This window comes from Citrus clementina, unplaced genomic scaffold (assembly GCF_000493195.1).
Source record: "Citrus clementina cultivar Clemenules unplaced genomic scaffold, Citrus_clementina_v1.0 scaffold_6, whole genome shotgun sequence".
NCBI classification, from domain to species: Eukaryota; Viridiplantae; Streptophyta; class Magnoliopsida; order Sapindales; family Rutaceae; genus Citrus; species Citrus x clementina.
The window spans coordinates 22,571,587-22,587,249 of NW_006262139.1; the positions used below are offsets into that span (position 1 = coordinate 22,571,587).

Below are 15,663 nucleotides of genomic sequence, written 5' to 3' on the forward strand. Positions count from 1 at the left end.
ATTGTTATATTCTAACGGTACACAAATATACAAAATTGCAAATGTGAATACAAAATTTATGTCCAAATAGTGTGAGATTTGACGGGTTGTTAATTATTAGGCATAATACAACTATAGTCACCAATTTGTACAAATATTAGTTGCAATATAAAGTTATTAAGATCTGAACCTCTAAATTAGTCCTATAATACTGCAATTTAAATATATAGGTTTAAAACAGGTGGAATAATATCATTCATTCCTTTCTCTTAATCAATGATGTTAGACCTACGAATTGTCTAAAAAAAAAAATTTAATTAATATATGTATGATATCTATTATTAAATTAAATTTAATAATTATTTAAATGATGATTTTATATATATATATATATACACACACACATGTTGCTCAGGCGTACTCTAGAATTTTTCATATTTTATAAACTCTTTTTCGGCCGTTGAAAATTTGTAGTAATATAAAATATAAATAAAAGGGTAAAGGCACAGTCGTTTTCGTCATCATTTTAATTAGGCAACCAGAACCTGGATTCTAGAGCAAATCAAAGCCTAAACGCAAACGAAACCAAACACTTAAATAAAATTTAATCATTAAAAAAAAAAAACTACCACCTTAGAAAGGCATTTTAACCAACACCAACTGGACCCCCCCCCCCCCATCCTGTCTTTTTTTTTTTTTAATCCGTTGCTTAACGCCAACACCACACCACAACCAGACACATAAAACAATAACACGAGCACCACACTTCTTTCAACTTCTCTCCCTCCTTTGAATCATCCGGATTTTTTTTTCTCTCTCTCTCTCGGGTCAAATCCCCTCGAAACGAAAACAGAAACAGCAAACTAATACGGTGCCGAGCCAGCAGCCGACCCGATGGACCGCGCCACAGACAATCTCTCCACCACCTCTTCATCGTCCGACACGAATCCCGACACCCCGCGCGCGTGCTCCCCTTCGTCTTCCTCTTCGTTTTCGTCTTCATCTTCTTCTGCGTCGTCGGCCGTCCATCGCGCGCTCCACCTCATCCAATCCGACGACCCTGATTTGAAGCTCGAAGCTGCCAGGAAATCCGTCGCCTCACCAAAACTTCTCAGCGTTGTCGCAGACAGCTGGCTCAAGCCGTTCAGCCGCTCGTTCTAATGCTCCGATCTCCCGACTCCGACCACGAGTCCGCTCTCCTCGCCCTCCTCAATCTTGCCGTCAAAGACGAAAAGTACTTTCTTTATTTCTCTTTCTCTCTCTCTCTCAATTTTTTTTTTTAAATAAACTTGCGAGGGCTTAGCTGCAAAAAATTGCAATACAATCGAATCGGTGAAAGCTATTATTGAAAGTATGATTTTTTTTAATTTCTTGAATTTTGTGGAGATTTCTTGTTAGCTGTGAAGTTTGGAGTTTAGTTTTTTTTTTTTTAAGTTCCTTTTTCTTTTTTGGTGTTAATTTTGAGGAGATATTGTGATGATTATTTAGTTTATTAAATATCATTTTTCCTCGTATTCATAAATTTGGAAAAAGAAAATTCAGCAACGTGACTAGTGAGTCCAATTTTTTATTCTTTTCTTCTCTCTCTCCTCTTTTTTTTTTTTTTCAATCGCTTTACTTTCTTCCTTCATACCGGATAAAATATTTTCCTGTAGGAATTTAAAACAATAATAATATTTAGAAGTTTAAAATTTGTATTTATAAATTGAAGCTGTTCTTCCTTATTTAAAAATTTTGTTATTTCTTGTAGACAAAAAATAATGATTTTTTTTTTTTTTTTAATGATAGTCATGAAAGTGTCGGTCGTTGGAATCACGAATGTTTCAGATAAAGTAGAAAACAGTTTGATGCTTTAATTGCTGATGAGAGTCCGGAGATAGATGCATTTGTTGTTTGTTTCACATGTTAGAACTTTCTTTTTCCCTTTTCCCTTTTACTTTCCTGTATCTTTAACTTCAAGTTATCATGTTTTAATAAACAATAGTAATGGGTTTTTGTTTGGTGACGGGAGAGGAACCTCTTAACCTTCTTGGAGAGTTAAAACGTTTACCAAAAGACTGATATAATAAGATTAATCTATGAAAACAATATGTATTTAATACTTGTTGAGACAATATAGAATTCGTTTAAATTTCTAGACGTTCATCTGATTTTAGCTTGGCTGAAGACCAAGAAAGTTCATGTGGTTGCTTGAGTCTGAGATCTGTCTGTCATCATTTCATTTCAAATTACTCACGAAATTCTGGGGACTTAACTTTTTACTATAGAAAGGTGTGAGTGAGAGTGAGTGTTGGAGATTGGGATTCAAGTTGCTAATCCGCTATATGGCAGATCGATATGCCCTGTCCCTGTTCCTGCATGTTTTGTCACTGCTATTTAAACCTGTGTCTGTTTTATCCCGCTCTTCTTATTGAATGCTTACAGGGTTTCAAAGTTTTGTAATTTTAGTTTTTTTTTCAGTTCTGTTATTTTAATATGATCCGTGTGGAGGTTGATGCTGCCTGATTCATAAACCTTTTACTTTGCTAGCTGATTAATATGCATAAATTTTTGTTTTCCATTGAAGTGTAAAACTTGCTCTTTCCTGATTAATTTTATTTCCATGTCTTATCTTGTAGGAATAAGATCAAAATCGTTGAAGCTGGAGCCTTGGAACCAATCATTAGCTTCCTGCAGTCACCAGATTTGAATCTACAGGAGTATGCCGCTGCAGCTTTGCTCACACTATCTGCTTCTTCTGTCAACAAGCCTTTTATAAGTGCTTCTGGTGCCATCCCTCTCCTTGTGGAAATCCTTAGATATGGTAGCCAGCAAGCCAAGTTTGATGCCGTAATGGCTCTTTCAAATCTCTCAACGCACCCAGATAATCTAAGTATCATCCTTGGAACAAATCCCATCCCTTCTATTGTTGATTTGCTGATATTCTGTAAGAAGTCTTCAAAAACAGCTGAGAAATGTACTTCCCTTATAGAATCTTTAGTGGGTTTTGATGAGGGCAGAATTGTATTAACATCTGAAGAAGGTGGAGTACTAGCAGTAGTTGAAGTGTTAGAAAATGGATCTCTACAAGCTCGGGAGCATGCGGTTGGAGCACTCCTTATGATGTGTCAGAGTGACCGATGTAAATATAGAGAACCAATTCTTAGAGAAGGTGTGATCCCGGGACTCCTTGAGCTTACAATTCAAGGAACACCCAAGTCTCAGACGAAAGCACGAACACTCTTGCAGTTACTGAGGGACTCACCATACCCAAGATCAGAGCTGCAACCTGATACGCTAGAGAATATCGTCTGTAACATAATTTCTCAGATTGACGGAGATGAGCAATCTGGAAAAGCGAAAAAGATGCTAGCTGAGATGGTGCAAGTTAGCATGGAGCAGAGCTTGAGACATTTACAGCAAAGGGCTCTGGTATGCACACCAGCTGATTTGCCTATTGCTAGTGTTACCTCCGAAGTTTCTTCAAAATGAATTCCTTTTTTTTTTTCGTGAGGTTTGTGAGATGGAATTTTCCACTGTAAAAAGATTTGAAAAATAAGATATAGTGAAAAATGCCAGTCCAGGCCATTGTGGTGGTATTGGGTCGGGTGACTGGTAAGTGTCAATAAATCATATTTTTGGAGTTTGTTTGTAAAGTAACTCTTTTATGCCGTTCTATACAGTTACAACAGGTTTCTTTTCTCCTTTACCATTGCTAAATGACCTCAATGTGCTGTGCTGAGGAAGTAACATGACTTGATTGTTCAATGTTGCGGAATATTGTAATTTGTTGGCTGTCATCGATCAAAAAGTGCCGACACATCATGGGTAGAAAATCTTAGGATCAAGGTCAGATAACAATACCGACTTCAGATGAGGTTCTGAGGATTGAAATGTTACAAACTCGTAAATATGACTTAACAAGAAACCCTGCCTGCACACTACTACTGCATATTAAAAAATAATAATAGCCTGAAACAGGAGCTCTTTTGAATTTTGATCAATAACATCCTTTTCTTCTTTATGACTGTTGGGTTTCATGAATTTTGATAGGCCTGAAGTCGGTGTCGGTCTGGTGTCTGATGAATTAAATTTGCTTGTTTGAGGGTCAAAATCTGTTTCATTGCAGGCTTGAGTCTCATGGAAGTTAGAGTTAGGTTTAAAAAAAAAAGTTGGTGATAAAGAGTAGGAATTTTTTTGGTTTCTAGGTTTGGAAGTAGTTGCACAGGTTTGTCTTTTAATGGTTTTTGTTTTCTTTATTACTTTCGACATCCGATTGGATCTATATCGTCCAATCTGTAATGGCTAATAATACATTATTTCTTGTGCATATAACAGTGGTCGCACTTTTAGTGGTCGAAAATATTGTTTTTTCTTTTACTCCTTTTGTTTTGACCACCAAACTCTAATTTTCCATTAAACTAATTTTTGAAGACCGGAAGATTTTTAAATTGGGTTGATTTTCATTTTACCCCTAATAAATGGATTATTTTTAAAAATACTTGTAAACATCAATTTAGCTTCCAATTACGGTTAAGAAGATAATAATACTTTTTATCAGCGTGCCCTTTTATTTGCAAATGATAAATTAATGTTTATAATAGTTTAAAATTGTTTTAAAAATAATCAGTTTAGGAGGTAAATGGAAATTAATTCTTTTAAATTCGGCACCTCATAATTATGGCGAAATTTATTTAAAAAAGAATTTGTGTGGGTTAAGGTGGCGTATTTAACCAATTAACCTCTGACCAATAATTAAACAATGTCACTTTTTTATTTTGTGCGTCCCACAATAATAAATTAGAGGGTCTTGGACTCACCAGACAACAAACATCATCAAAGAGTCAAAATTGGCGAGACCCATTTACTTTGCCATGGTCCATTGAGCAAACCTTAACTGGTCGGTCCGGCTACCACTGGTGTAGCATGAAGTGGTACGCAAATCACAGAGTACATTTTCAAAGTTGATAATGCAAATCCGATCGTCCGATGAATTTGATGGGAACACGAAATCATTATCGCGTTGAATGTCAGACAAATCTTAAAATGACGGCTCAAATACTTGCATCAAAGTAAAACTTCCTGTGAATGACAAATGTTCAAAATATTCAAATCTTCTTGATGATGTTCCTTTATTTATTTTGCAGCCACCATGCACGGGTCAAGTAAAACCGTAAAGGCTCATCATGACATCTTGATTCAGTCGTATATTTTTACTATTTACGAAGAAATTATTGACATTGTCAAATGGCTGCATGATTAGGGGAATTGAACCCAAGCTTCGGATATAGATTCTTCCTCCAACTCAAAAACATTTCTTGGTTGTCTCCAAATAGAATACATATATCATAAAACTTTTACCACGTGAAGGATAATGATATCGGGGCTTCTAGACCAATTTTTATGATAATAAAGGATAAGATAGTTTGAATCCATCATCCGCTTGCGTTTGATATTTTCATCTGAATTTTAATTGGAATAATGGGAAAAAGGTGAAATTTTAAAATTCAAAGGTTACATTTTGATCACAAGTCTCCAAGGGAAGCCAAATCACCGATTTTATCTCACGAGTATCCGGATTAAAATTATAACCACTTTGACTTATCTTCAAGCCCCCCCCCCCTGGATTATGGCTACGTCAACTCACATGCTCCCTGTGGAAGTAATGCTACCACTTACGTACGTATCTCTTCAACAATTTAAACACAGTTCTGCATAATCTTGCATCCATTAACTATAACAATGGCTGCTACAAAGATCGATGGCATTGAAGAAGAAACAAACCAGCTTGCAAAAATGGAAGAAGGCAGCCTTACAGAAACCAATGGGCATGCTCCATCTTGCCTGTCACATTCACTTGTTACCATCATTCAAAAGGCCAGTTAATGCCCAAAATACTCACATTCGCTTGTTAGTTCATAGTTTATTTATTGGCACAACCGGTTCGGGTTTTTATATAATTTTTTTCCCGTTATTAAATTATTCGTTATCTTTTTGATCGATCAGATGATCGCAGAGTTAATTGGGACGTACTTTATTATATTTGCCGGTTGCGGGGCTGTTGCCGTGGATAAAATTTACGGAAAGGTGACATTTCCAGGCGTCTGTGTGACGTGGGGTTTGATTGTTATGGTCATGATTTATTCACTAGCCCACATTTCCGGGGCACACTTTAATCCTGGTGTTACCATCGCTCTTGCCATTTTTCGACAGTTTAAATGGCGGCAGGTGAGTGCTGTGTTAATTAATTCATTCAAGGAAAATGTTGTTGTAAAGCAATTGACATGCGATTGAAATTGAAAATGTTTTGTAGGTTCCATTGTACATTGTGGCTCAGGTGGTGGGATCGCTCTTAGCGAGCGGTACATTGAGTTTAATGCTTGATGTAACACCACAGGCTTATTTTGGAACCGTGCCTGTTGGATCCAATGCCCAGTCTTTTGTAGCCGAAATCATCATCTCCTTCCTCTTGATGTTTGTCATCTCCGGTGCCGTCACCGATGACAGAGCCGTGAGTATATATCATTATTCTCATATCTAGCTTTTTAAAGATCTTGCGTGTTTGAGTATTAATTAATTTTAGATAGCAATGTTTGATTGCAGATTGGACAATTCGGAGGAGTTGCTGTCGGAATGACCATAATGTTGAATGTCTTCGTAGCCGGGTAATTTATCACACACAAATTATATATGCTTATTGAATCCTGTTGTATCACATCAATTAATTTTAAAAAATACTAAATGTGGTTTAGTTAGAATCAATAAAGATGTAGATCAGTGTAGCTAATTGAAATTTGTCCTGTTTTAGGTTGGTTTTCGAATTATATGATTTTTAATTCTGACACTGTTAAGTTTTCAGTTTCTTCATTATAGCGTAGATTCTGCAAAACTAGCAGACGCCATAGTAATATGATGAAATTTTGTGAATTACAGGCCAATTTCAGGAGCTTCGATGAATCCTGCAAGGAGCATTGGCCCAGCAATTGTGAAGCATAAATTTAGAGGAATATGGTTGTATATAATAGGGCCGGTTATCGGAACGGTGACAGGAGGATTTGCTTATAACTTAATTAAGATTAACGGATAAGCCAACCAACTGCACATCAAAAGTGCAGTAATTCCTCTGTAGTTTAATGCGCTGTTTATGTTCATATTTTAAATTCCTATTTAGTATTAAGAAATATTCATTGAGAAGCTTGAAATCATCTCTGCTTTCAACTAACCCATATTAGCTTGAAATAATTATTTACATTTTAAATAGAAGTTTTATGTTCCATCATTGTCATTGAATTTATACAAAATTTATTGTCACTGCTAAATCAATGCATCTAATAAGTGATAAATGCTATCTTCTCCTGCTTTGCCCCGTACAATCGGATTTGGTTGTACCCACCAAGTGTATTCGTGAAATTGAGTATTCTGGTGGTGGCGTCCGCTAGTAGGGATGGCAATGGGGAGTGGAGGGGAGGGGAGGGGACCAATTTTTTCATATTCATTCATGATATTTTGTGTATGTCTCCGTCCCCTCCCCGTCCCCGTCAGAATTGCTTGAGAGAATCCCCATCCCCTTCCCGAATAATAACAGAGGATCCCCGAGGGTCCCCGGTCCCCGAATAATTAATGGTCTAATACATTTTTTATTTTAAATTTTAAATTAATCATATTAAAATAAAAAATTCAGATAAAAATAAAGTTCAAAATATATCTTACATTAATATTGATCCATTTCAAAGTCACATTCAAAATATAAATTATTAAAATAATTATATTTGTCAATGACTCAATCTTCATAATCCTACAATAAAAAGAAAAAAAATTATTTTTATGACTGTTGTAAATTATAATTAGGCAGCTCTCTACTGTATCATTGTGGTTTGGATTAAAAATTTAAGACTTTAATTAGTTAATTAAGTTTAAAAGTTTAATAATATAAATATTTTGATATTTATTATTTTTAACAATATTTATAATTTTGTTATTTATTTATTAGTAATTTTAAAAATAAAATTAAAAATTAAAATGGGGAAATGGGTAGGGGATGGGGATTCCACCTCATCCCCGTCCCCTCCCCGAATAAAAAATTGGATAAAAAATTTTTCCCGTCCCCTCCCCGAATAAAAAATTAGGTATAAAATTATCCCCGTACCCTCCCCGAATGAGGAATATCCCCAAGGGTACCCGTCCCCGTGAGGATTTTTGTCATCCCTATCCGCTAGCCATTTTATCCGAGAAAACGGTACACATCCAGGATTATGATATTTTGAGAAGTTTATCGTTTCACGTATATTTTGTGCAATTGTGTTTTAGTGTTCCCTTGAGACTTAAAACGACGATAAAAGAATGTGTTTATGTTCAACCAAAACTTGTATGAATCTCAAGTGCATTATTTACGATACTGTTTCTTACCATATATAAATGCCCTACATACAATGTATACCAAATTTTCAAGATTCACAAAAACATCATTTCATATGAAAGGTGATTATGAAGTTGGTGAAAGATGTACAAGCTATCTGATAAACATTTTTATTGCATGTAATTGTAATGGTAGTTGCAAAATGAATAATAAATCATTTGCAAAGGAAAAAAAAATCAAATTTGATTATTTTACATTTTGCAAGAAGGAAAAAAAAAGGGATGGAAGAGCTAAACATACCATCACCTCCAGGTTTTACAACAGAATATGTGAATCACAAGCGTAAGTTGACTGGAAAGCACTCTGAGAATTGAATCACAGAATCAAATCCCCTTGCCGATATTAACTGTCTAGCTGTCTCAAACATTGTGCCGATCGACATTAAACATTGCATCTCTTAAAGACATCTCATGTTTAGTATTATAATTAACTAGTCTCAGTGATCATTTTCCTACGTGATTATGATATTATGAAAATTTTGTCCAAGTGCTTGCAGCAGTCAAAAAACCTTATAAGAGCAATACATTGCAGGAAACATACATCAATTATCAACATACTGAAACTGTCGGTTAATGTTTAAATAATCATCTCTAAAGTTTGACAAAAGCCAAAAATGGAAGATTGTAAAGGGCAACTACCATTTCAAATTCAGGGATCCAGAAGCCTTTAGGTCAGTCTAGGATTCAGTTCAGATGAGACAACTACTCTGTTTTGAAAATGCAATGGAGGTCAACTCTTCCAGTCTTGATAGAACTCCAGGTCAGAACTTCTGTGGGACCCAATCAACCTGGCGAGCAAAAGAATAGAGAAAACATTCTTATTATTATCATATCATCAAAATATGGAAACCATCAAGTACCATAAAGAAGGAAAGACACGAAAGAAGCAAATAATGTACCTAGTCTTCATCATCGGAGGCCCCGATCATGAGTTACGGCCGAAACCGGCGAAACCGACAAAAACGACCCATTTTACTTTGCGGCCCCCGAGGCCGTGTGCTATAGCCCCCGCCCCGCCCTGGACCGCACCCGCCTGAACCTGACCGAAATCATCCCCGTGTGCCGATCCTGCCTCGCGGTCCCCCCCGGGGGGCCCAACCCGCACAACTGGCAAAAACGGCCCCGATCTTATCCATTTTTTGGCGTTCAAACCGCCGGGCGGCTACCCCTCCATCTCGATGCCCCCGCCCGGCTGGTCCCGTCGGATGAAACGGAACCGCAATCGGAGGCCCCGATCATGAGTAACGGCCAAAACCGGCAAAACCCACAAAAACGACCTATTTTACTTTGCGGCCCCCGAGGCCGTGTGCTATAGCTCCCGCCCCGGACCGCACCCACCCGAACCTGACCGAAATCATCCCCCGTGTGCCGATCACACCCTGGCGGTCCCCCCCGGGGGGCCAAACCGCAAAACCGGCAAAAACAGCCCCGATCTTACCCATTTTTCGGCGTTCAAACCGCCGGGTGGCTACCCCCCCATCCCGATGCCCCCACCCGGCTGGTCCCGTCGGATGAAACAGAACCACAATCAGAGGCCCCGATCATGAGTTATGGCCGAAACCGACAAAACCTGCAAAAACGACCCATTTTACTTTGCGCCCCGAGGCCGTGTGCTATGGCCCCCGCCCTGCCCCGCCCCGGACCACACCCGCCCGAACCCGCCCGAACCCAACCGAAATCGTCCCCCGTGAGCCGATCCCGCACCGCGGTCCCCCCCAGGGCATGAACCACCCCTCGGGGGGCCCAAACCGCAAAACCGGCAAAAACAGCCCCGATCTTACCCATTTTTCGGTGTTCAAACCGCCAGGCGGCTACCCCTCCATCTCGATGCCCCCGCCCGGCTGGCCCGTCGCACGAAACGGAACCGCAATTGGAGGCCTCAATCATGAAGTACGGCCGAAACCGGCAAAACCTTAAAAAACGGGCCATTTTACTTTGCGGCCCCCGAGGCGGTGTGCTATAGCCCCCACGCCGCCCCGCCCCGGACCGCACCCGACCGAACCCAACCGAACCCAACCAAAATCGTCCCCGTGTGCCAATCCCACCCCACGGTACCCCCCGGGGGACCCAAACCGCAAAACCGGCAAAAAGGGCCATGATCTTACCGAAAATTCGGCGTTCAAACCACCGGGCGGCTACCCCCCAATCCCGATGCCCCTGCCCGGTTGGTCCCGTCGGACGAAACGCAACCGCAATCGGAGGCCCCGATCATGAGTTACGGCCGAAATCGGTAAAACCTGCAAAAACGACCTATTTTACTTTGCCGCCCCCGAGGCCGTGTGCTATAGCCCCGGCTCCGCCCCGGACTGCACCCGCCTGAACCCGACCCAAATCGGCCCCCGAGTGCCGATCCCACCCTGCGGTACCCCCCCGGGGGGCCCAAACCGCAAAACCGGCAAAAACAACCATGATCTTACCCAAAATTCGGCGTTCAAACCACCGGGCGGCTACCCCCCAATCCCGATGCCCCTGCCCGGTTGGTCCCGTCGGACGAAACGGAACCGTAATCGAAGGCCACGATCATGAGTTACTGCCGAAACCGGCAAAACCTGAAAAAACGGCCCATTTTACTTTGCGGCCGCCGAGGCCATGTGCTATAGCCCCCGCACCGCCCCGGACCGCACCCGCCCGAACCCAACCAAAATCGACACCCGTGTGCCGATCCCGCCCCGCGGTCCCCCTCGGCGCATGAACCACCCCCCGGGGGGCCCAAACTGCAACACCGGCAAAAACGGCCCCAATCTTACCCATTTTTCAGTGCTCAAACCGCTGGGCGGCTACCCATCCATCTCAATGCCCCCGCCCGGCTGGTCCCGTCGGACGAAACGGAACCGCAACTGGAGGCCCCGATCATGAGTTACGGCCGAAACCGGCAAAACCTGTAAAAACGACCCATTTTACATTGCGGCCCCCGAGGCCGTGTGCTATAGCCCCCGCCCCGGACCGCACCCGCCCAAACCTGACCGAAATCGTCCCCCGTGTGCCGAACTCGCCCCGCGGTCCCCCCTGGGCCGCCGAAACCGCAAAACCAGCAAAAACAGGCTCGATCTTACCCATTTTTCGGTGTTCAAACCGCCGGGCGGCTACCCCTCCATCCCGATGCCCCCACCCGGTTAGTCCCGTCGGACGAAACGGAACTGCAATCGGAGACCCCGATCATGAGTTACGGCCGAAACCGGCAAAACCTGCGAAAACGACCCATTTTACTTTGCGGCCCTCAAGGCCGTGAAATATAGCTCCCGCCCCGCCCCGGACCGCACCCGCCTGAACTCGACCAAAATCGTCCCCCGTGTGCCGAACCCGCCCTGCGGTCCTCGCTGGGGGGCCCAAACCGCAAAATCAGCAAAAACGGCCCCGATCTTACCCATTTTTCGACGTTCAAACCACCGGGCGGCTACCCTCCCATCGCGATGCCCCGCCTGGCAGGTCCCGTCAGACGAAACGAATCCACAATCGGAGGCCCCGATCACGAGTTACGGCCGAAACCGGCAAAACCTGCAAAAACGGCCTATTTTACTTTGCGGCCCCCGAGGCCGTGTGCTATAGCCCCCGCCCCGCCCCGCCCCAGGCCGCACACCACCTGAACCCGACTGAAATCGTCCCCCGTGTGCCGATCCCGCCCCGCGGTCCTCCCCGGGGCATGAACCGCCCCCTGGGGGGCCAAAACCGCAAAAACGGCCTTGATCTTACCCATTTTTCGGCGTTCAAAGTGCCGGACAGCTACCCCGCCATCCCGATGCCCCCGCCCGGGTGGTCCCGTCGGATGGAACGGAACCGTAATTGGAGGCCCCGAACATGAGTTACTGCGGAAACCGGCAAAACCTGCAAAAACAACCCATTTTACTTTGCGGCCCCCGAGGCCGTGTGCTATAGCCCCCGTCCCGCCCCGGACTGCACCTGACCGAACCCGACCGAAATCATCCACCGTGTGCCGATCCCGCCCTGCGGTCCCCCCCGGGGCATAAACCGCCCCCCGGAGGGCCCAAACCGCAAAACCGGCAAAAACGGCCCGGATCTTACCCATTTTTTGGCTTACAAACCGCCGGGCGGCTACCCCCCCATACCGATGCCCCCGCCCGGCTGGTCCCGTCAGACGAAACGGAACCGCAATCGGAGGCCCCGATCATGAGTTACGGCTGAAACCGGCAAAACCTGCAAAAATACCCATTTTACTTTGCGGCCACCGAGGCCGTGTGCTATAGCCCCCGCCCTGCCCCAGACCGCACCCGTCGGAACCCAACCGAAATCGTCCACCGTGTGCCGATCCCGCCCTGCGGTCCCCCCCGGGGCATGAATCGCCCGCCGAAGGGCCAAAACCGCAAAACCAGCAAAAACGGCCTGGATCTTACCTATTTTTTGGCATACAAACCGCCGGGCGGCTACCCCCCCATACCGATGCCCCCGCTCGGTTGGTCCCGCCAGACTAAACGGAACCGCAATCGGAGGCCCCGATCATGAGTTACGGCTGAAACCGGCAAAACTTGCAAAAACGGCCCATTTTACTTTGCGGCCCCCGAGGCCGTGTGCTATACCGCCCGCCCCGGCCCGGACTGCACCCGCCCTAAACCGACCGAAATCGTGCCCCGTGTGCTGATCCCGCCCCGCAGTCTCCCCCGGGGAATGAACCGCCCCCCGGGGGCCCAAACCGCAAAACCGGCAAAAACGGCCCCGATCTTACCCATTTTTCGGCGTTCAAACCGCCGGGCGGCTACACCTCCATCTCGATGCCCCCGCCCGGCTGGTCCCGTCGGACGAAACGGAACCGCAATCGGAGGCCCCGATCATGAGTTACGACCGAAGCCGGCAAAACTTGCAAAAACGACCAATTTTACTTTGCGGCCACCGAGGCCGTGTGCTATAGCCCCCGCCCCGCCCCAGACCGCACACGCCTGAACCCAATCGAATTCATCCCCCGAGTGCCGATCCCACCCCGCTGTAACCCCGGGGGGCCAAACCGCAAAACCGGAAAAAACGGCCCCAATCTTACCCATTTTTTGGTGTTCAAACCGCCGGGCGGCTACCCCTTCATCTCAATGCCCCCGCCCGGCTGGTCCCGTCGGACGAAACGGAACCGCAATTGGAGGCCCCGATCATGAGTTACGGCGGAAACCGGCAAAACCTGCAAAAACGGTCCATTTTACATTGCGGCCCCCGAGGCCGTGTGGTATAGCCCCCGCCCCGCCCCGGACCGCACCCGCCCAAACCCGACCGAAATCGTCTCCCGTGAGCCGATCCCGGCCCGCGGTTCTCCCCGGGGCATGAACCGCCCCCTGGGGGGCCCAAACCGCAAAAACGGCCTTGATCTTACCCATTTTTCGGTGTTCAAAGCGCCGGACAGCTACCCCGCCATCCCGATGCCCCCGCCCGGGTGGTCCCGTCGGATGGAACGGAACCGTAATTGGAGGCCCCGAACATGAGTTACGGCGGAAACTGGCAAAACCTGCAAAAACAGCCCATTTTACTTTGCGGCCCCCGAGGCCGTGTGCTATAGCCCCCGCCCCACCCCGGACCGCACCCGCCCGAACCCGACCGAAATTGTTCCCCGTGTGTCGATCCCGCGCCGCGGTTAGCCCCGGGGCATGAACTGCCCCTCGGGGGTCCCAAACCGCAAAACCGGAAAAAACGGCCCCGATCTTACCCATTTTTCGGCGTTCAAACCGCCGAACGGCTACCCCCCCATCCCGATGCCCCCGCCCGGCTGGTCCCGTCGGACGAAACGGAACCGCTATCGGAGGCCCCGATCATGAGTTACGGCTGAAACCGGCAAAACCTACAAAAACGGCCCATTTTACTTTGCGGCCCCCGGGGCCGTGTGCTATAGTCCCCGCCCCGCCCCACCCCGGACCGCACCCGCCCGAACCCGACCGAAATCGTCCCCCGTGTGCCGATCCCGCCCCGCGATCCCCCACGGGGCATGAACCGCCCACCGGGGGGCCCAAACCCTAAAACCGGAATAAACGGCCCCGATCTTACCCAATTTTCAGCGTTCAAACAGCCCAACGGGTACCCCCCCAACCCGATGCCCCCGCCCGGATGGTCCCGTCGGACGAAACGGAACCGCAATCGGAGGCCCCGATCATGAGTTACGGCCGAAACCGGCAAAACCTGCAAAAACAGCCCATTTCACTTTGAGTCCCCCGAGGCCGTGAGCTACACCCCCACCCCGACCCGCACCGCACCCGCCCGTACCCGGCCGAAATCATCCCCCGTGTGCCGATCCCACCCTGCGGTTCCCCCTAGGGCATGAACCGCCCCCCGGGGGGCCCAAACTGCAAAACCGGCAAAAAGGGCCCCGATCTTACCCATTTTTCGGCTTTCAAAAATTCGGGCGGCTACCCCCCATCCCGATGCCCCCGCCTAGCTGGTCCCGTCGGACGAAACGGAACCGCTATCGGAGGCCCCGATCACGAGTTACGGCCGAAACCGGCAAAACCTGCAAAAACAACCCATTTTACATTGTGGCCCCCGAGGCCATGTGCTATAGCCCCCGCCCCGCCCCGGACCGCACCCGCCCGAACCCGACCAAAATCATCCCCCGTGTGCCGATCCCGCCCCGCGGTCCCCCTTTTGTTTTTTTATTTTATTTCTATTATAGATCCATTTCTTTGTTTTAGTGAAATAACAATATTAAATTTTGATTTTTTTTCTTTTTGCTTTTTTTTGTATTTGTTTATTTTTTTGGATTTGGTGTTGCAATTCCGTTCCTTTTGCTGTTTGGACCATTGAAAGTGTATAAATTTGATTGGTTGTTGAAATAGAACTCGCTGGAAAATGATGATGATTACTTGGGGAGTGATCTGCTCTTCTCCATTGTGATCACAGTAAAATTAATTTTGAGAAATTCTAAATTTTTTTTTTGGGTCTTTGTTGCAATTGCTGACTTGCCAGATTTTGGTGACATGGCCATGCTTGGTCATTGAATAAATGTTGATTTTGAAGGCCTAGTTGGTTATTGCAAATGGTTTCATTTGAGATTTTTGGTGTATTATTATTATGTTAGGAATGAAAAATTTATTATGATTTTTTTGTTATCGTCAATTTCTATTTATGAATCATGTTTTTTTTTACTTATGAGTTTTTATTTTGCTAAATTTTATCATGTATATAAAATATTGGTATTAAGTGTGCAGTTCAATCACGGGAGAAACTGTAAAATTGAAACCGAATAAAACCAAATCGGCCCGAACCGAACTGAAGTTTAGAACTGAACCGAACCAAACCGAAATAATTCGGTTCGATTTGGTTCGGTTTTAAATTTCGGTTCATTTTCGGTTTCAACTCATTAGAACC

The 15,663-nt window shown here is 45.3% G+C and overlaps 3 protein-coding genes across 3 annotated transcripts in view; 2 read left to right on the top strand and 1 right to left on the bottom strand.

Moving 5' to 3' along the window:
- Window positions 1–698: 698 nt before the first annotated feature.
- On the top strand, window positions 699–3,667 carry LOC18038648 (U-box domain-containing protein 4). The gene is given in 3 exon segments (XM_006430573.2): window positions 699–1,060; window positions 1,063–1,213; window positions 2,598–3,667. Coding segments are annotated over 3 exon segments (1,191 nt in total). The 5' UTR covers window positions 699–873; the 3' UTR covers window positions 3,451–3,667.
- A 1,931-nt stretch (window positions 3,668–5,598) lies between these two features.
- Window positions 5,599–7,171, top strand: LOC18038271 (probable aquaporin NIP-type). Its single transcript, XM_024182311.1, is given in 6 exon segments — window positions 5,599–5,835; window positions 5,965–6,186; window positions 6,272–6,469; window positions 6,562–6,623; window positions 6,892–7,027; window positions 7,029–7,171. Coding segments are annotated over 6 exon segments (801 nt in total). The 5' UTR covers window positions 5,599–5,700; the 3' UTR covers window positions 7,077–7,171.
- A 7,590-nt stretch (window positions 7,172–14,761) lies between these two features.
- Window positions 14,762–15,663, bottom strand: part of LOC18038272 (MKI67 FHA domain-interacting nucleolar phosphoprotein) — an 8,127-nt gene continuing 7,225 nt past the window's right edge. Inside the window, exon 9 of the mRNA XM_006430575.2 lies at window positions 14,762–14,806. Within this exon, the coding sequence (XP_006430638.2) occupies window positions 14,762–14,806 (45 nt within the window). The remainder of the gene's footprint in view (window positions 14,807–15,663) is intronic.